The sequence below is a fragment of the Gymnoscopelus braueri genome (genome assembly GCF_963280865.1).
Source record: "Gymnoscopelus braueri genome assembly, chromosome: 3".
In the NCBI taxonomy this organism is placed as follows: Eukaryota; Metazoa; Chordata; class Actinopteri; order Myctophiformes; family Myctophidae; genus Gymnoscopelus; species Gymnoscopelus braueri.
The window spans coordinates 57,829,586-57,851,122 of NC_137612.1; the positions used below are offsets into that span (position 1 = coordinate 57,829,586).

The following is a 21,537-nucleotide window of genomic DNA, read 5'->3' on the forward strand; positions in this document are numbered from 1 at the left end:
TTTTATAAACCAGCGGGTGCTTCTAGAATCCACTATCCCCCCTCCCCAAGCCATACCCATGTGTGTCTGTAGAATTGCAATGTGGGGGATATAGCAACAACACGCCCACAGGCACACCTCCATGCGCAAATAACGGTGTCGGCATAATGGTGACGGGTAGAGCAGGTGCTAGAATAACCTATTGGGGCGGCGCAGGTCCATTATCCCGATTTAACGGGGAATTTTTTGCCACAGAATGGGGCCCAGATCTCTACAGATCTCCACTAGATCTCTACTCTAAACTGTAGAGCACTGTTTCCCAAACAGTGGGTCGGGACCCATGTGTGGGCTGCAGAACCATTTTTGTGCGTCGTGAGTAAAGATCCACTTTTTTTCTTCTTGTCCTTTTTTTTTTTCAAAACATAAAAAAATAAAACAATCTATATTTTCCATGCATTAAAAATATTTTTCAAAAGACTTTCATGAATAAGAAAAAAAACTCATTCCATAAAATAAAATAATAATAATAATATAATAATAATAATAATAAGCTAAAAAGTTTGGGAACCACTGCTGTAGATCTCTACTCGACTCTGTAGAGTACTAGATCTCTACTCTATGTTTTTGCCTGCTAGTGACCATACAGTATTATGTAAATATGAAATAAACGCAATAATACAATCTGACGGTGCCAACTAGTCTCTTTCTTTCTTTCTTGGATGGTAAGTCTGTCTGAAACGACAGTCTTTGTCAGTCGTCAGAAGGAAGCGTGGTTTTGAATCATTCTAAAGAGACATGTATGAGTGGGAGGAGTTTAGCCAGTGACCTCACTGTGGAGCATGCTCACTGAAATCAAACACATTGGGTGCCAGAGGTTTATTAAAATATTATACGTTGAGTGCCTGCATTTCTTCCATCCACTTGCGTTATACGTTTCGTGCTGTGAGAAGCCCAGACGCGGAAGTGCATGTAAACAAAGCGTGCGTGCGAGACGGCGGAGGGTCCCGACTAACGCCTGGAACAATAATATTTCTAACGCGATCCTCCATTGCAGCGTGATCGCCGATCGAAAACGGCTCGTTTTCACCACATTAAAAAGAAATGGAGATATTAAGCTTTTAGTCAAGGAGATAACATTGAAAACGCCGACCGGAAGGATTTTTGACATGGAGCCAGATCCAGCCTCTTCTTCTCAGAAACTCCTTGGGTGATGTCAAAGTTTCGTTTTAGCGCCCCACGTGGCCCACATGTATAAAAATAGAATTGGGTCAAAAACGGTCCGGACCGTTTTCGGCACTTCTCGTTTGGATCCTCAAAAACGGTCCGGACCGTTTTTGGCATTCAATGTGTTAAAGGTAGGGTAAGTGATTTGCATTGGTTAAAATAAGTGTTAAATATCTCTATATTCTGATAGTACTCATTGCTATAGAGTGTTTGTTCAGTAAAAGGAGTCTCCATGTCTCTCCAGCTCTTTATTAAACAGAAAATGCATTTTTGTTTCAGTTTCATTTCCAATTTTATCCAATCAGGATAGAGAACTCAATCAGGATATAGATTAAACAAGTGAAATTGGAGGTGGTGACACAAAGAAACGAGCAGGCAAAATTGGAAATGGAACACTATACAAATTAAGCTTAAAAATGGGTACTTTCTCCTGATTGGCTGAGATTTTGACACCTACCGGAAAATGTATTTTCTGTTTATTAAAGAGCTGGAGAGACAGGGAGACTCCTGTTACTGAACAAACACTCTATAGCAATGATTACTATCAGAATATAGTGTTTTAACCTTTTAACAAAATACTTTTTGTTTTAACCAAAAAATATCACTTACCCTACCTTTAAGTAAAACATTTGAGTACTTTTTCCACCACTGGTGTTCAGTGATGCCTCAGTTGGAAATCTTTCTGATGGAGGCACTCACGGAGAAGACCTTATTGTTCTCATGGGCGAAAACAGAAAGCTGATTAAAAGAAAGATGTTATACACATCATACGTTTTGGTGAGTAACTGTGTCAGAATACAAAGGTCCGCACAACAGCGTAATGCCACAGAGCATTCCAGCAATGCAATGAAGTGTCCCTGAGCAAGACACTTAACCCCTAACCGTACTAATGAATGCTCACTGCTCTGAATGGAGTAGACGTTTTCTTCTTTACACAGTAACCATGTGTAATGCTGGTTTGTTTTTGCAGGAAATGTACAGCATGTTTAAAAAGCATGGGGAACAACAGGATGGGTTGAATTATGCTTTTGTAAAACAAGAGGCGAGGTCAAGAGACAGTACAGATAACATGGGATCATGTATGGATAGAAGTGATGTGTTGATCAAAACTGATAGGTTTCTAATGTTCATTGTCTCCGCCAGGCCGAAAGGCATGGCGAGAGAGTATGTTTTCGCCCCTGTCCGTCCGTCCGTCCGTGTGTCCGTCCGTCCGTCCGTCCGTCCTGTCTGTGTGTTACCACCAAATCTCCGGCACCGTAGGCCCGGTCGCTGCGAAACTGTGCACACACACTCCCTGGATGCCAATTCAGAACCTCTGCCTCAAATTTTTCACATGGGCCTGTTATAGCGCCACCAGGAGGCCGATTTGTGCAAAACCCATTTTTTCCCATTACTCCTACAGTTTTTAACCAAACCTCATGCAAATCGGTACACAGTATCTCTATAGTCATGTGATCAACCCTGATCTGTCCGATTTCCCATATTCCATCCTCATTGGCTAAGGTTACCATCCAAAGTTTGCAGGATTGGTCCGTTTTGAACAAACTGCCTCAAATCATGAACGCAGCTTGCCATTTGCATAAAATTGCACACGCACATTCCCACTAGGCCGAGGAAGAAATGGCACTTAAAACTTTTCACATCAGCCTCATGGTGGCGCTATAACAGGCCGATTTGCGTTTTTAACTATAACTGCACCGATCTGCGTGAAACTTTGCACGCCTACTCCCTAGAGGCCAAGGAAAAACATCTGCACTGCATTTTTCACATCTGCTTTTTACAGCGCCACCAGGAGGCCGACTTATGTCAAATACATTTTTGGATATTAATCCTTCAGATTTTATCCAAACATCACACAAATCGGTACACAGTATCTCTATAGTCATGTGATCAAGACGCATCTGTCCGATATTTCATATTCCATCCTGATTGACTAAGGTTGACTTCCAAAGTTTGCAGGATTGGTCCGTTTTGAACAAAATGTATGAAATCATGAACGCGGCGTGCGATTTCCGTGAAAATTTGCACGCACATTCCCACTAGGCCGAGGAAGAAATGCCACCCTTTTCACATTGGCCTATATAGCGCCACCAGGAGGCCACAATAACTTACCTGACCTGGCGGAGACCTGTGCTCCGAGGAGCACTTTTTCTAGTTCTATTGTCTTTCCATGAAAGGGAGGGATACAGAGGGCCCCATTCTCAGGCCAAAAATTCCCCGTTAAATCGGGATAATGGACCTGCGCCGCCCCAATAGGTTATTCTAGCACCTGCTCTACCCGTCACCATTATGCCGACGCCGTTATTTGCGCGTGGAGGTGTGCCCGTGGGCGTGTTGTTGCTATATCCCCCACATTGCAATTCTACAGACACACATGGGTACGGCTTGGGGACGGGGGATAGTGGATTCTAGAAGCACCCGCTGGTTTATAAAATCACCCGTCAAGTGCACACAGACACTACAATGGCTTTGTGCGTTGGACCATGAGCCGTGTTGCCAGCCTTGGAGAGAAATAAGCAACCGCAGTCCGCAGGTCTATGAAAACAAAAAGAAGCAACTCTATAAGGCCACATGAGCACTTCAAACTACTAACTAGAGCTTTCATATCCCCTAAATATTTCAGCCCGGCTCGACTAATAATTGACAAATTAGACCCAGCCCAGCCCGTCAGTCATTTTTCTAAAGAAGCCTTATTTCTCATTAAATCTTGGTAATTCGTTAAGAACAGGAGTCATTCTACCCTAACAGTCTATATTTTATTTAAAAAACAGCTTGGAGCAAATAGGGCTATATAAATATATACACTGCCCCATAACCATTTTAAAAATGATTATGGTTATTCTATGAAATATATGTTTCATAGAATAACCGTAATCATTTTTGCAATGGAGAAATCACATCAAATGTTACCTTCTGGCCGCTGCCTGTGCTTTCATTTGAAGAAATAATCCAACATTTATTTTGAGGTGAAAAAGACATGAAGAAAGTTCTGAAGATCCATTATTTATGTCATGTTATGGTTTAAACTTTAAAGGGAGCTCTCTACTGCTGCGTCATGACAAGACAGTGATTGATTTGACCTAGGCTACTTTAGCGTTGCGCTGCCCTGTTGATTAATTATTTGGCATCAGCTGTGTAGGAATATATAACTATTTTAAATGGCTTTCATATACTCTTGGGGATCTGACTAATATGACAAGTTGCTTATTGTGAACACAATAGCCTACGCTACAAATTAATTAATATGTGAATTTATTTGGATGTAAAAAAAACTTAGACCCGGCTCAGCCGGTGCCGACGGGCCGGGTCGGGTCCCGTTGGGTTTGGGCTAAAATCTTAAGCACTTACATTTTTTATAAGATGATCGGATCATAGTGTGATTTTCATTTTGGCTGCTGTCTCATTAAACCCATGCTGCGGGTCACGGGTGAATATTATATTATAGCCTATATTATATATATTAGCCTATATTATTATTATATTCCCCGCGTAAACGCTACGTTCATGACCCCCCAAAATAACCATATTTGAACTGGGGACCCCCCCATTTTGTTTGACTCGGTTCCACAGATAAATATTGTGAAAATAGCAGATCTACAAGCTCGCCAGGCGTTGGGTGCTCCATTGTGGTCTCGACCCACAGGTTGAGAACCACTGCATTAAAAGCTCCAAGCAAGTTACATGTCTAGTATGTTGTTGACCACGTAATGTAATGTTTTTGGTTTAGTGATAGGCTACTCCGTGGCGCGCGCGCGCCTCATTGTATGCTGTCCAAAATAACAGATCTGTAGGCTGTCGACACGACATGACGCAGCGCCGTTGATAGCTTGTATGTCTGTTATTTTGGGTAGGCGACGCACATACGCATCGCAGCAATGTGTCTGGGTTTGAGAGGCTTTGATTGATGTAAACTTAAAGTTTAGCTCTGTTCGGGATTACTGAACAAAGGTGGATGATGAAAGATAACGGGGACAATATGGATGTAAGTTAACTTTAACTGCGTCACTTCAGAGGAAACTATGGAGCAACTTCAGAGATGTTTACACACCCCTGGAATCCATTAGAACGGTGGAAATAGAACGATAACAGCCAACGTGAGTACATAGGCTATAGACCTTTCCTAAAACTGTCCAATTTATTATACCCATGTGCTACTGTTTGTCTGTGTACCACGTAGGAGCGTTGTCGCAACATGATGTAATTAATTATTTGGGAGCAGCCAGTGTGTACCAATAGTATACATATTTTAAATGGCTTTCATATACTATTCCGGATCTGACTAATATGACAAGCTTATTGTGAACACAATAGGCTACAAATTAATATAAAAATGTATTTGGATAAAAAAAAGAAAAAGAAGGAAAACAAGCCCAATGTGGCTTATAATAATCAGACCAGGCAACAGTGCAGACAGGTAGATAGGCTAGAGCATATATTGGATCGGGATGACGGCTAGCGCAGTCTTCTCTTAAAGGCAATGGCTTCTGGCACGGTGATTGGTTTTATCATTGTAACGCCCAAACCACACCTATGCATAATGTAACGGGTAGCTCAGGTGTTTGGCGGGTGAGGGGGGTGCCATAGAATACCGAATTTTGCGGGGAAACGCCTCTTGCCTAGTCCGAAATCCCTAATTAGTGGTTTGTTCAAATGTCCCTGGGAATAGGGCCCAGAGTGTTTGATGTGCCTTTGTTTTGTCATCAGAGTATTTGATGTCTGAGGTGATGTCTGTAACTGTACTCATTTTAGCACAGCGTGGATTAGATCGAGTTGTACTTTTAGTGTACGAGCTGCGTTATTTCAACAAGCAACGGTATTATTTTAAAAGAACATTCCACAACACTGAAATCAATGCTATTGTGTATCATCGATTTATTAAGACAAACATAGCGTCCACGCGTGTAAAAAACAACCCAAAAAACATCTGTTATTATAAGACAGCCTCGAGTCCTAGTAATAATGCCTGATTTATACCGGGTTGCAAAAGTAGCCGATCTACAGGCCCACAACGCATCAGGCCATCATGCATTGTGAGCTTGGAGATTGGGTGTTTTCGGTGCATGACACAGACACGTGCAACTGAAGTATAAATCAAACTTTAACCTGACACCAGAGCGTTGCTCCTCCTCCGGTCTACACAACACAAAACAACACAAGCACTCTGAATGGCTACTCAGTAGAAGGCGACTCAAACACACTGGGATCAAATTGATGCGTGCATTTGGTAGTATAATCATATTGTACAATATCACGATAATGTCAGTAAAGGTAGGGTAAGTGATGTAGTGATATATATATATATTTAAATAGTTCAATTAAGTTTCAAATAGCTCTACATTCACTCATTGCTATAGTGTCTATTCAGTAAGGGCCCGTACAGACTGCAGGAGATTGGGTCCGATATTGCTGTCGCCGACATTTTTTGGCGCTCGCCGACAAAACCTCCCGATCTGACGCAGATCGGCCTTTGATCTGCGAGATAATGCTCGCTGTGTGTGAAAGGTTCCGCGAGACGATATGGCCGCGATTATCCGCTCTGCGACGGCTTTCCGACCGTTTTCAGATAACTACCATGTTAGATATTCAGCTCTGTCTGGGACAGGACAGCAGACAATATCATACACTATGAACGGGGCTGCGACCACCTTGCGAGGAGATGCACGCTACAGCCAATGAGAGCACATTACAGCCACCGTGGCCTGACCACAACAAACAGATCCCTCCCCCGCATAGTTACTGTCCAGTCCTGTATTAAGTTAAACATTATTATAAAACAGAATGAGAGTGAGCGAGCGTGCTCGAAGGGGGCTGTTTATTTGAGACTATTGCACAGAGATAGAGAGAGAGAGAGAGAGAGACACACACAGAGAGCGAGCGATCTGTATGTATGTGTGTGTGTGTGTGTGTGTGTGTGTGTGTGTGTGTGTATGTGTTTGTCTGTGAGTGAGTGTTGCCAGATTTTGCGAGAGAAATAAGCAACCAGGTTTGTGAAAACAAGCCAAACAACTGTAAGCCTATATATATAAATAAATACATTGGATACTTGAAAATAGACGATCTACAAGCTCACGTTGTAGATAGGCTATTTTTAAAGAAGATATCTGGGGGGGGGGAATTGTGGAATATTTTCCAAATCCACGCAGATCTTGTATGATGGTCTATGGCATGACATATTTTCAGAAGGGGGAGGTCTGCGCCTCTGCGGACAAATATTATTTTGGGGGTCCTTGCCATGAAAATGTTTGAGAATAACTGGTTCAAACAACATTAGGAAACAAGGCCAAAAAAGCAACTTTACAGAAAAACTATCCCAAAGTCGCTTATAATAAGCGGACATGGCAACTCTGTCACTGACCGCTTCTGCGCACTTTGACGTGCGAGCGAGAGAGAGGGAGAGAGAGAGAAAGAGCGAGAGAGGGGGGAGAGGGAGAGGGGGAGAGGCATATCACGGGATACGTCGATTAAAATGAATTGGAATAAACTCAAATGTATGTATTGGGTCTGACTCTGGAGATAGCATCCTAGTGAACTATCCTACAGTGTGTCAGCCCTTGTCGGGGATCAATCCTGTTGTGAAGACCACAACGATATTATGACAGCCGATTTCAAGAAATAAACTCCTGCAGTGTGTTATGCTTAACGATCAGATGACCCCCCGACCACTTTAAGGTCGGGCAGTCTGTACCTGCCTTAACAGTGTCAAATAGCTCTATATTCTGATAGTAATCATTGCTATAGAGTGATTGTTCAGTAACAATAGCCTTCCTGTCTCTCCAGCTCTTTGGTAAACAAAACTTAATGTTCAGGTCGGGATACCAATTGTATCCAATCAGGAGACAGAACTCACACAGGATACAGGATAAACATGTGACTTTTGAAGAGATGACACAAAGAAATGAGCAGACAAAATTGGCACACTATGAACATTTTCAATCAATACAGCTTTTTCAGCTTCAAATCTTTGAATACATATATTCTTTTAAAGCAAACATTAACTCAAATCTTTGCTTATATATATATAATAATATTTTGAGATGGGGGTCCGCGGCCAAATTCATATCATAATGGGGGTCCTGGACATGAAAAAGCGTTGAAAACCACTGATATAGAAACATACGTTTTTCAGAAAACCGATTTAGAAGACATTTTGCAGAATCGGAACCTCAGGACTCAATGGGTTAAATCACTGGTTAGTGATTCAAATCCTCGAGAAGCATTGGCTCATTTCTCTCCAGACCTTTGTAGAAAACGTCTTTGGCCTTTGACCCACTGCAGTTCAGGAACGTATAGAGTTCCCTCATCTTCGCCATAGTGGTGGCCTTAGACCTCACTTGATCATAGCCGTATTGCGTGATTCCACGCTCACTAAGCAGCAGGTCCAGGATGGAATCCACCATCGTCACTCTCTCAATCAGGGAACATCGGTGTTGGTCGACAAAGTGACTCGCTGAAGCAAAGAGGAATGAAAGGTTATAAGCCTTCCAGTGTACAAAATAATGGATGTCAACTGGAGAGTTATATCGTATAAATGGAATTTTAAACATCCGCCTCAATATGCTGTAGGACATGTATGTGACTGTTTTGAATAAGAACTAACTAGGGATACACAAAACTGACCAAAATGAAATCAGTATATTCTACTGCAGCCCTGGCGCAGATTTTTCATTATGCAATGAAAACTATTTGACAGGGAATCGAGAGAGTAATGCTAGTAGGTCTAAGAATAAATGAAATGGTTAGTACAGCATGTATTGTGTTTGATGTGCCTTTGTTTAAGAATAAATTAAATGTCTCCATTTAGTGTCAACCAACCTTTAAACAGCACTCACCTGGTACAGATGCAGCCACTCTTTGAGGTAGTGCTGTGAGAGAGGGGGGGCGGGGGTTAGTAGAGCATGAAGTGCGTTTGGATGTGCCTTTGTTTAAGAATAAATGAAATGTTTCCATTTAGTGTCAACCAACTTTAAACAGCACTCACCTGGTACAGATGCAGCCACTCTTTGAGGTAGTGCTGGGAGGGAGGGAGGGAGGGAGGGAGGGAGGGGGGGGGGTGTTTAGAAGAGCATGAAGTGCGTTTGATGTGCCTTTGTTTGAGGTCTAAGAATACATTAACCCATTTAGACCTGAGGCTCTAAAAACGCGCTCTAAATCCTGACCTCAGTTTTCAGAAAAACTTCAGATTTTCATTCAAAAATTAATTAATTACAAAAAGGGGTTCCCGGATTGAAAGGTATAACAATGAATAGGGGTTCCCGGTCTAAATGGGTTAAATGCATCTCCATTTAGAGTCAATAAAGTTACTCACCTGGGACAGATGCAGCTGCAACTTGAGGTTGTGCTGCAATAAAAAATAAAAAGACAGCACTAAATGCAAACACCTGAGATAATATGAAACTAACTGTTAAGTTGTTTAGGTCAAACTAATTTATAATTTTGTATACAGAGGTAAACTAAATTATAATAACGCAGTTTTCTCGAGCCGACACACTTACTAAAGGTAGGGTAAGTGATATTGCTTTGTTAAAATAAGTGTTAAATTGCTCTATATTCTGATAGTACTATTTGCTATAGACTCTATAGAAAAAAAGCTGGAGAGACAGGGAGACTCCTGTTAATGAACAAACACTCAATGTTTGTTCATTAACAGGAATCCTGTCTCTCCAGATTTTTACTAAACAGACCGGTCCGGATACCAACCTGATGTTACTGAACAAACACTATAGCAATAACTAGAATATAGTGTTTTGCGTTTTAACCAAAAAAGATGACTTACTCTATCTTTAATTAATAAATATTAATTGGGAAGGAAACGTGATTTGTCTTAAATTCTTCATAAAGTATACGTTTGTCAAATTGTCATCTACCAAAGTGATAGGGAAGCAGAAACAAGAGTTGGAAAATTAAAAAGATGCTACAGATCTCATAATTCAATTAAACTGAATAACTTAGCCTTTCTTTACCTGCAAGGTCAATGTATTGCTCCCAGACAAGGTCATTCCCAGGTCCCAGTAATTGCAATGTGAACTCGTCTGCATTGAGATCAAACGTCACCTGAAATGTTGGATGGTAATTTGGTCCATAGTTCAGACGATAGGTCACAGCCTGGAAACAGAGATAACTTTATTACTGGAAAAAGCAAAATAACTCCTTCTTTACGCAGCAGCGTTCTAAAGTATGTGTAAATAAATGCAGTGTAGGAAGGTGCTCTCTGGTTAGAAAAGGGGGGAGCCTTCGAAGTCAGTTGAGAAAAAAACGAAGCACATCTTCCCAAAAAGTTTAAAAAGCTTTAATTAACAAGGCTAGTTATTTTTTTAACAATTAAAAACCCAACATGTTTCGGCCTTTATGGCCTTCTTCAGGGCATATATAAATTCCTTTTTTAAACTTTTTTGGAAGATGTGCCTTGGTTTATTTTTTTTGCATTAATATTAGTGAACCTACAGTATGCATGTGAGCTGAGCTCTCTTTTCAGAGCTGAGCTCGGAAAAGTTTCATCTTGGGTGATAGAAATCTATGGCAACTGCAAGGCAAACCATTTTGTGATCCAGTTTTGGCCCTGGCTTTTATTTGTCAATATGGGGAGCCCTGACCATTACAAGGGACTTGGCTAGTAGCTGTGTTAATTTCATTGACTAAAACTATGACAAATAAATGGTGTCAACTACCTTTTTTTCACTGACAAAAACTAAATAAAATCTATGATGACTAAAACTATGACTAAATATAATTGACTATTTTGTCAACAAATAAAAACTAGACTAAAATGTTAGCTAGAGAAGAGATCCAGTAGAACTAAGACTAAGTCATTTTATGCTTGGTTGCGCAAAGGGGTCACGTTCCGAAGATAGCCGATCTACAAGCTCACAACGCGCCACAGCTTGTAAATTGGCTATTTTCGGCACAAAACTAAGTCTAAATCAGGCAGTACGACGCCATCACAACCTGCCAAAAAAAAATGTTGTCGACTAAATCAACAGTAGATTTAGTTGACTAAAATCTCATAATATTTAGAATACTAAACTAAAACTTAAACATTTCAAATGACTAAAATGTGACTAAAACTTAATGGCATTTCATTCAAAAGACTATGACTAAAACTAAACTAAAATTAACAATGGCTGGTAGTTAGCAGAAGTTAAGTGATTACTATCGGGGATGACTTAAGGTTAATTTATACATATTATATCATACTGCTGTGTCACATGCCGACAATAGCAGATTTACAAGCTCACGATAGGTGTGCGGCACCTTTATATGACGGTTTTCCTGACATACCGTAAAAATAAAACATAGGTATTTTTAATGTATGATACCTCGGGTTGTACGCGATATGAAGTACACAGCAGACGGTAGACTTGGTTTGGGGTGAGATTATTGCAGTCGGAGGTGGTCTCGATGTGCTGATCCTTCTCACGTTGTACTTTCACCTTCAATGACAAAACATCATTTGAACAGATATTTCAATCATAATGCCTGGTACAGTATGTGAGCATATTTTTCAAGTGCATTGTACACAGGCCATTTCACCTTTCTTTCTTTCTTAACATCAATACCAGGGAATTTTGACATCGTGCTTTCATAAACTTTGGCCTTGCATTGGTTGTCAAAGGTGCCTACACAGTAGTCTCACAAAGCCAGGCAGCTATTCCAGAATCTCTGACAAGGTTATTATAGTTAACGAAAACTAACACAATAACTAAAATTGAAAAAACATTTTTGTTAACTGAACTAAATAAAAACTAAATAAAAACTACAATGGTCAGGTACTGGTCACTGACCAGTACTTTTACTCTTGGTACTTTAAGTACATTTTGATACCAATACTTTTGTACTTTTACTAAATTTTGAATTCTGGACTTTTACTTAACAGAGTACTTCTACAAGAATGCAGTATTGATACTTTTACTTAAGTAAGTGGTGGAGTACTTTTTCCACCACTGACTGAAATGGACAGATGCGTAGGGGTTATGAACTTGAGAAAAGCAAAACAAAGTGAAGGCCTCTCCTTTTTTGCATTTGTTTTTCTCTTCTCAACCACTTAACAGATAACATTTTACCTCTTTGGTAGGAAGATTTCCTGGCACCAGAATTACACTCAGTATCTGTTTTTGACGCCCTGGTGGTCGAAGGAACAGTAGAACTTGACCACATGTTGGGGAAAAGCAGTTCTCCGTCCTCTTCAGGAGCCCATAGAAAGACAGGTGGGTGACATTTACAACCACATGAGTCTGGGTCACTTTCTGTGGTTTTAAGAGACTCAGCCCTTCATCTGTGATGTGGGCCACAGACAGATCACCTGTGAAGAGGTTTGGAGACATTATAAATGCTTAAACCAACTCTATTGTCAGAGACTTTATCAAATACAACAATCCACAAATTGTCTGTTATACGGTGTCACTTTGAAAAGGAAACTTAATTGGAAAAATAGGTTTTGATTTCTATCCAAAACGCTTTTATTTTCATAGTTTTCTCTGTCATCAGGAGCAGTTATGGGTACAGTGTTGCTCAAGGACACTTCAACATGAAGCCGGGGAGGAGCCGGAGATCAAACCAGGAACCTTCTGGTTCCAGGATAGCCTCTCTACCTTCTGAGCCTATAGATGGGTTTCCGCGCGACGTCATCACAGAGCAGAGTGCCCAATCTGCGCATGCGCGGGGGAGAACGAACCGGAAGCGCCATTCACTCTATTGTTATTTTCGGGATTTAGATAGGCATAATGCTGCTATTATAGGCATAATAGGCATAATGCTGCTATTATATACAAACAGATCCAACTTCCGACAAATCATTTTTATTGAGTAAAGAAGATATTACAAACTGCATCATTTAATCTACTTTCATTAAACCTGGTGAAGACCATTTATTTTATGGGTAATAGGGTATAGGATATTTTTAGGGTAATAGCGCCCTCTACAGGCTCATCCCGCCACTGCGCGCGCATCATCCTCTCATGTTTACAAACAGGAAACCCATCTATAGTGAACCGAAGTCTGACATCACTTCTGCTAGAGGTCGCTATAGCCCCTGGGTCACGGAGTCATCTTAGATCGCGTCATATAAGAACCGTGTTCCAAAAAGAAACAAATGAGCCCGGTGATTTTACTCATACTAGATTTGAAGGCCTTCAAATCCAGCCTTATTTGCGCTGATCAGAACTGTGGTCAACGAGTTATGGCCATCTGAGGTGTTAAACACTACTGTAGTATTTTGATTTTTGGGTGTGACTCTTTTCATGGCAGATCCCAGAACAGTGTTTGTTCCAAGTTTGGTGCGGATTGGAGCAACGGTGTGCCTGTGGCCCCCGGGGGCGCCCCAATGTGGCCCCTGGTATGACTATTCTGATGGCACACCACTGACCAGTGTTGGTGCCAAGTTTGGTGCAGATCGTAGCAACAGTGTGCCTTGCAGTTCTGCATGTTACGTTTGTGACGTCCACACACCGTCTGTTCTGCATGAATAGTCAATATTTTTGAATGAAGACGGTTGCTTCTTCACTCAAACACACTTGCCCGTTGGGCAACCCGGAAGCAAACACCACTTGCCCAAACCTTTTATTTACTTGCCACGGGCAGTCGGGCAACCGTAAGTGTCAATCCCTGGGTCCTTACCAGGTGTGATGTCACAGTGTGGCAGGAGCAGCTGGCAGACAGTCTCCTGAGGACACTCGATGCTATACAGGGGTCCTGCAGGAGTACTTCTTGTGGACTGGAGCTGTCTTTCGTCCCACTGATGAATCCTGTAGAGGACTTCTCCTTCCCCTGTCGTTTTAAACCACATCCCTGTCTGACTGCACTGGAACAGCCCCGCCCTGGTGAACTTGAGCCTGTGACACAAAACAACCATTTAAACAAATATAATCTATTGACTTCATTAGTTGTCATGTTGCCACATGTTGCATCAATTAATTTACATTCAGAGTGGTTGGTTTCAATAGAAACGACACGTTACTGTAAACAGGACGACTCAGCTGTGGTGAGTGATCAGCTGATGGGCTCAAATACACAGGTTCTACAACTAAATCACCAACTTTCTCCTTGCCCCCAACACCAATCTCCGCACCATGGGCGACCGGGCCTTCTGCCCTCCCCGATCACCTGAGAGCACCACAGACCACTGATGCGTTTAAAAATGGACTAAAAACCAACTTTTTTAACAAAGCGTTTTCTTACTTTTTCCTGGGCCTTTGTTTTTTACCTAGTTTTAAATTTGACCTTTTAGTCTAGCCTAGTCGGGTCCCATGTAATTGTTTGGTTGCCTATGCTGTTTTCATGCCATGCTTTTAAACCCTGATGAGTTACCTGTATCCATTGGTTGCGTCTTCTATAAGAACGTTCGGTGAAACACTGATCTGAAAGACAGAAAGCAAAGCAATCAGGAAAACAACCGCTAGGCCGGGTTGCCTACCCAGGGCCCGCACATTTTGGAAGGCAGCCATTGCCAATTGGAATGGGATCTGGAAACAATACATTTGGTATGGGGCACGGTGGCGCAGTCGGTAGCACTGTCCCCTCAAAGCTCGAAGATCCTGGGTTCGATTCCCACCTGGGACGCTGGGGGCGTGTTCTCTCCGCCGCGTCATCAGATCTGAGATTATGAACAAAAAGAAAATCCTTTTACAAAGTAGGAAAAGTCGATACAATCAGAATCCAGAAGATTTTTGTCTCTTGAAGATCACATCACATACCCCTTCCTCACGAAAACGTAACTAGACAACGATAAAAACATAACTAGACAACTGAGCTCACCCCACCAGAGCTGTGTCAGTTGTGGGGTGTGGGGTGTGGGGGTAGAGTTTGTACGACAGACAGTGCAACTTTGTGCGTTTGTGGCACAATTTGAGTCTAATTACAGGCAAACAATATGGAGTATGGAAGTCTTCTTTGACGTCATTGTCACATGATGCACAAGAGCATTTGTGCCTTATTTGGTGGGGATTTCTTTTTTCTGCAACAAAGAGTGATTTGTAGCATTTTTGATGCCCCCTATGGATGGAAGTGAAATTGAAAACTTTTGTCTTCGTATTGTTTAGAGGCACTTCAATGTGTGAAAAATGTTTTGGGGCGGATCGGATCAGTTCATGATTTTGGGGGGGGGGGGATTAGGAAAATGTACATTATCTTGTAGAAAATGTTTGGCCTAAAAATGAATTTAAATGACAATTACTTACAGATCATTGAGAAGAAACCGCTCATTCTCCTCAAGACTTCTGTAGAAGATTTCTTTGGCCCTTGGCCCACTGGAATCCAGGAGTTTATAGATTTCCCTCATCATTTCTGTATTGGTGTGCTTAGACCTCACAATACTGTAGTTCTCACCGGTGATGACTCCCTTATCAAGGAGCAGATCCAGGATGGGGGCGACCATGGTCACTCTCTGAATCAGTGAAGGCCGATGCTGGTCGACAAAGTGTCTCACTGAACATGAGGAGAATGAAAATTGAGTTGTGGGTGAGACTGTGGGAAAACATGTAAACAACTGTTTGAACATTCAGGACCCTATTTAGACGGTATATTGTGCACGGCGCAGAACGCAGGGCGCAAATTTCATCAGGTGTGTGCCCACGTCAATTTGACATACATTGCATCTACGTTTTGGCTATTGTCCTTGTTAGTGCCCAGATAATGCATTATCTCAGATAATTCATTATCTGAGCGGTAACTAGGCCATTAGCCAAAACGTTGATGCGTCAACGCGTAATACAACATTGAACGCATAATACATTTGAAGATTGATAGGTTGGAACCCACTTCATGTTTTGGCCAATTCAGACTGCCCCCCCCCCCCCACACCCACACACACACTTCAGGTTTTACCTTTGTCATCACCCTTTTTGTGAACTTGAACAGGAGAACCAATTCGAGTTGTATTAATTTTGTGAACTTGAACAGGAGAACCGATTTGAGTTGTAACACAACTGGTGGATGGGTCAATTGAAGGTAAGGCTGGAGGGCTGTGCCATGGCAGTGTCCTCAGGTCAGGAAACTCATCCGTTAGTTTTCTGTCTTGTAGCAGACGCACAAATGTCTTGCAAGTCGTTTCCCCCCTGTAAAGCATTTTGTCCACAAGTACAGTGGCTGCGTCGAATGGAAGAGGGATGCTTTTCAGGTTGGTGTATTCAAAGTGTACCAGTAACTTTTCTTCAAATACATGACCGATAGCAAAGTGAATGTTTCTCATGAGAATATCTCGAATTTGTGTCTTGTTCTGTGTTAAAACCTTTGTGGCCTCCATGCTGATCCCTGGAAGAGAAGAAGGGATGACATCAGTGGTGTCATGCAGGTTGAAATTATATTTTGTTTTAACAGTAGAAACAATTATTAGTATTATTTATGGGGATAGTGATGTTTATTATTTTTTATCAGTTACTCACCCCATGAAGCCTTGAATTCATGGGGACTTTTTTGTCGCATTCCTGATTCAACATTCCAACATTTGATGAATTGAAGTTAACACAACGGGTGCCAGCGTTTTATTAAAACAGTGCGGTGAGTGCCAGAGATCTCACCGTTTGTAACGCTGTGCTGTTTATAGCTGTGGACTCCACGGCGAGCACCCACAGGCAAACAATGGATGCGTGCACGACGATCGATGGTCCTGGCTAACGCCTGGAACAATAACATCTCTCACGCGAGTCGCCATTACGGAGTAATCGCCCATCGAAAATGACTTGTTTTACCCAATGTAAAACGTTTCGGAGCTACAGAGGTTTTCATAAAGGAGATAGAACGGGAGCGGACGGGGAGCCATGTTTTTTGGCACGTGATCTATCTGTCCCTTCCTTCTCAGAGTCACCCTGGGTGATTCCAGAGCTGCGCTAGCCGCTGTGGAAAAAAACAAAAAAAAACTGATAACACGGTTTTTACCATGTTCGGCACCTATGCGCTACTCTCTGAAAACACGTTTTTTACTGTGTTTGGCACCCGATGTGTTAATAGGCTCTACGCACAACAGCCATATTGGAAAGAAATTGGGCCACTTCCTTACTTCCTTCACAGGTATTACCAATTATACTAATGAAGGCTCTGTTCCATTGTGAGAGTGAGAGTGTACAAATGGAATCAAATGGACTCATAAAGGTCCATTTGGTTCCATTTGTACACTCCCAGAGTTAAGGCGGTTACACACCGGCGAATATGCGAATATACGCAAAATTCTGACTCGTTCCGAATAATTAAAAGACGCTTTTTTCGCTCCGCGAAACTGAATCAGAATCAGTTTTATTGTCACATCACAGGTTTACAAGGTAAAAAAGTGGGTGAAATTCGTTTTTGTACATCGTTCCCATCGCAACGTTAGTTTCCATAGAAAGAAGAGGGAGAAGAAGAGGGGGTGGGGGGCAAGTGGGAAGGAGATCAAAACAAGAGAGCAACAGAAGGCCAGACAAGTTATCTACATATTTACAAAGTACCTGAGATAATAAAAAACTAAGGTGCCTGAGCATAGCAGCAATGTATGTATACTGTGCATGTTATACTTATACTGTGCATGATATACATATGGACGTTAAGGTGCTTAGAGGAAAAGAGCACAATAAAAAAAGACAAAAAAAGTCAGTGCGTTATACATGGGATTAAGGTGCAAAAGGCAGTGCGTGTCCACCTAGGGTGGACTGACCCTAGTATAATCCGCAAGTAGCTCCATGAGGGAGTGCAACAAAAAGTCATTTGTACCTGGTGTAGTCCACAGGTGTCTCCGAGGGGGAGCTAAGTCCAAGTCAACTGGTGTGGAAGCTTGCATTGACTTTAGAAGGTTTTTAAAAAAAACGTATTATTCGCATGAAAAAAAATCACCCCGGTGTGTAAGGGTTAGACATTTACACACCCGTAAGTGGCCACTTGGAACCCCCTAATGGAACCATGAGGGTGCTTGGACCACACTTTGAGACCCACTGTTGTAGCAGAGTGTTTCCAGTGAGCCAACATGCACTACATCAGCACCCTGACTCTGTTTAATGGAGAATGGAACAGAGATTAGTATCATTGGTAACACCTGTGAAGGAAGTATGGAAGAGGCCCTATTTCTTTCCATTATGGCTGCGTTCATACAGCCTATAGGAGAGCAAAACTACATTAAAACGTTCACTTGCATCTCCTCGGAGTACTCCTTGGATTACACTGTGAGAGTCGTTTTGGAGTTTAGAGCCTTCTATTTACTTCAATCAATTAAATATTGGAATATTGGATCAGGAATGTGACAAAAACAAACAAATCTCCAAGAATTCAAGGCTTCATAAGGTAAATAGGAAAAAAAAGTAATTTTGCGGGTGAACTTGCCCTTTAAATAACATCTTAATATTTGTTTTATATTATGGATCAAACTTCATTCTTCTAATCGATCCCAAATACCCCTCAAATATACATACCCCAAAAAGACACACACACACACACACAGTACTGGGTTCTTCAGGTATGCAGGCACACAGCACTCCAATCCTGGAGGAGATCTGCTTAATGGTGTGTTGCTGAAGATCTCTCAAGACAGATTCTGCAGTGCTAACTGCAAAAAAGATGAACACACACACAAACACACACACTTTAGGACGACAATATTAGGAATGCCATGTTTATGAATGCCATTTCATGGCAAGCTTTACGACACCTTGCAGTGAACCACTGGTTTCAAACGGACTATAATGGGAGACAGAAATAAGTTGCCTACATAGCATGTATAGTTATTTTACATTATTATCAGGATGTAACCTAGCCATAGTTCACATGACGCTCGTCTGTCACAAGCGTCATGACGCTAGTCACGTTACTTGTTCCTGGTTTTTGAAAATGTTACATTCACAACCAGCACATCTTCATAAACGTTCAGATTTCAAATATAAAGTGCTTACCCCAAAGCTACAGATGTAGCCCCCGAGAAAATGGCCACCGATCGGATTAAAACTATTTTTAATTAACAATACGGAAGATACGGGTACTTAGACCCGGGCGCTTTAACTTGTTACGTCCGTGGCTTTTTATATTTGAAATCTGAACGTTTATGTAGATGTACTGGTTGTACAATTTTCAAAAAACAGGGACAAGTAGCACCATGACTGACATCATATGTTTTAAACCGGCTTAAAAAGCTAACCAAATGCTTTGTTAAAATGGTAGGTTTTTAGTGCTCTCTTGAAAGTGTTCACAGATTGTGGAGCTCTGAGATGGTCTGGGAGTGAGTTCCACAGCCGGGGGGCAGCTGCATAGAATGCTCGGTCTCCAATAGTGCGGAGGTTGGTATGCCGTTCCTTGTGTTTCCGGAGCGGAGGCTGCGGCTGGCGGTCTGTGGTTTGATCCTAAATCCTAACTATATTGTAACCTAACTATAATTGCTAATATTAAGTAATAACCTAATATCAGTGTAGATAATACTGGACAACATTACCCTTTATCTGCACAAATACCTTCAGAATAATAGTACTACTTCTACACAAGTCCTACTATACAAAATCAACTATACTACTAAACTAACTACTATACAAGTACTCTACTATCCTAAAATACAACCAAAGTGCAGTGGTGTAAAGTAACTAAGTACATTTACTCAAGTACTGTACTTAAGTACAATTTTGACTTTGACAACTTTTACTTACTGGAGTATTTCCAATTTACAGTACTTTTACTTCTACTCGACTACATCTCAGAGGCAAATATTGTACTTTTACTCCACTACAATTATTTGAAAACTTACTAGTTACTTTTAGATTTTGATTATTGTTACAAAACAAATGTTAACCACTTCAGCCCTATATAACTTTGGCTATTTGAAAATAGCCGATCTATAAGCTTGTTGTGAGCTTAGATCTGCTATTTTCCAAAGATGTTTTATACATTTCAGACATATGATAACTTGTGAAAAGGGACATTCTGCATAATGAGTACTTCTACTTTTGATACTTTAAGTACATTTTTATACCAATACATTTGTACTTTTACTCGAGTACATTTTTAATTCCGGACTTTTACTTGTAACAGAGTATGTCTACATTGCAGTATTGATACTTTTACTTAAAAGAAACATGTAGTACTTTTTCCACCGCTGAGTCACCAGTTTTGGTGTCACAGGTTAACCGTTTTGCTTGACGTTAACTAGCCCTGAAACATGAATGTCATACCATGACAGTCATGGAACCACTTGTTCCTGGCTTGCAATTGTTTTAGATTTACAACTGTCACATCTACATTAACGTTCAGATTTCAAATATAAAGTGCTTACCCCAAAGCCACAGATGTAACAAGTTGAGGCGCACCGCTCTAAGTACCCGTATCTTCTGTATTGTTCAATAAAAAGCATTTTTAGTCCGATCGGCGGCCATTTTCTATTTATTTTTTTTGTAATGTATCAGAGTGCAATACACCTCCCAGCCGATAGGAGCGCGGAGTTGAAAGCGTTGGAGAAAACGGCTGGCGATCGGATTAAAAGGTTTTTTATTGAACAATACGGAAGATACGGGTACTTAAACAGGTGCACTTTAACTTGTTACATCCGTGGCTTCAGGGTAAGCACTTTATATTTGAAATTTGACCGTTTATGTAGATGTACTGGTTGTAAATGTAGAGGAATCGCAAACCAGGAACAAGTGGTTCCATGACTCTTGTTACAGACGAGCGTCATGTGAACCATGGCTAGATGTTAACCAACATACATACCAGTTGTCTCTGGGTCTGGGGGCTGAACAGGACAGCTTTGTCGGATACATACTCAACAACACATGTGTACAACGCTGAAAAACGTCTATTGCTTTCCTCTCCGTACCTCTACAATTTGTGTCACACGGTATCGCATTGTTCCCTATGATGATGCGCTGCTACGTTACGTATATTCCCCTTCCCCCATGGCAGTTAGAATAGATATTCCCTCGTTGCCAGTGTTGCCAGGTTTTGCGAGAGAAACAAGAAACTAGGTCTATGAAAACAAGCCCAAAATAAGCGACTAACACATAAATAGCAGATCTACATCTAGCAAACTATTTACATCTTGGAATATTTTTTGAAACACTTTAAGAACACAAATCTGGTTAAACAACATTAGACAACAACAAGCCCAAAAAAACGCAACCCGCAACTTTACAGAAAAACATGTCGATTATCAATCATAAGCGGACATGGCAACGCTGTGCGCTACGTTATGTACTGCGTCATTACGTCATCCTCGATGTGCGTTGAGACTCCAGCAATGTCACGGTACGTGGCGACCGTTATTATACAGTTCTGACACTAACGTCGACTCCCATAGTAAGAATAGAATGCGGAAGTGCTCTGTCTATCTCAAACAGATAGTTCCAATGTTTGGAACTATAGCTATAGCCCATAACTGCCCTCTTTGTGGCAAGATCAAAGCGTGAC

At 41.4% G+C, this 21,537-nt stretch overlaps 1 protein-coding gene across 1 annotated transcript; it reads right to left on the reverse strand.

The window, feature by feature from the left end:
- Positions 1-6,058: 6,058 nt before the first annotated feature.
- LOC308082215 (NACHT, LRR and PYD domains-containing protein 1b allele 3-like) lies at positions 6,059-21,508 on the reverse strand. The gene is made up of 14 exons (XM_080423893.1): positions 20,842-21,508; positions 18,567-18,700; positions 16,018-16,443; positions 15,372-15,618; positions 14,671-14,788; positions 14,503-14,552; positions 13,813-14,027; positions 12,261-12,499; positions 11,517-11,630; positions 10,164-10,305; positions 9,509-9,541; positions 9,182-9,214; positions 9,033-9,065; positions 6,059-8,650 (listed from the first exon to the last, which is right to left on the reverse strand). Exons 3-14 carry the CDS (start codon positions 16,433-16,435, stop codon positions 8,394-8,396), a joined length of 1,899 nt encoding a protein of 632 aa, XP_080280019.1. The 5' UTR covers positions 16,436-16,443; positions 18,567-18,700; positions 20,842-21,508; the 3' UTR covers positions 6,059-8,393.
- Positions 21,509-21,537: the final 29 nt, after the last annotated feature.

What these genes read in the sequence shown, in the direction of transcription:
- LOC308082215 (XM_080423893.1), bottom strand. Translation starts at nt 16,435, where the DNA reads ATGGAGGCCACAAAGGTTTTAACACAGAACAAGACACAAATTCGAGAT. An exon ending in GACGCAACCAATGGATACAG is followed by an intron (nt 14,028 to 14,502) that starts GTAACTCATCAG and finishes TTTGTGTCACAG; the next exon opens with GCTCAAGTTCACCAGGGCGG. An exon ending in AGTGGCTGCATCTGTACCAG is followed by an intron (nt 8,651 to 9,032) that starts GTGAGTGCTGTT and finishes TCTTTGCTTCAG; the next exon opens with CGAGTCACTTTGTCGACCAA.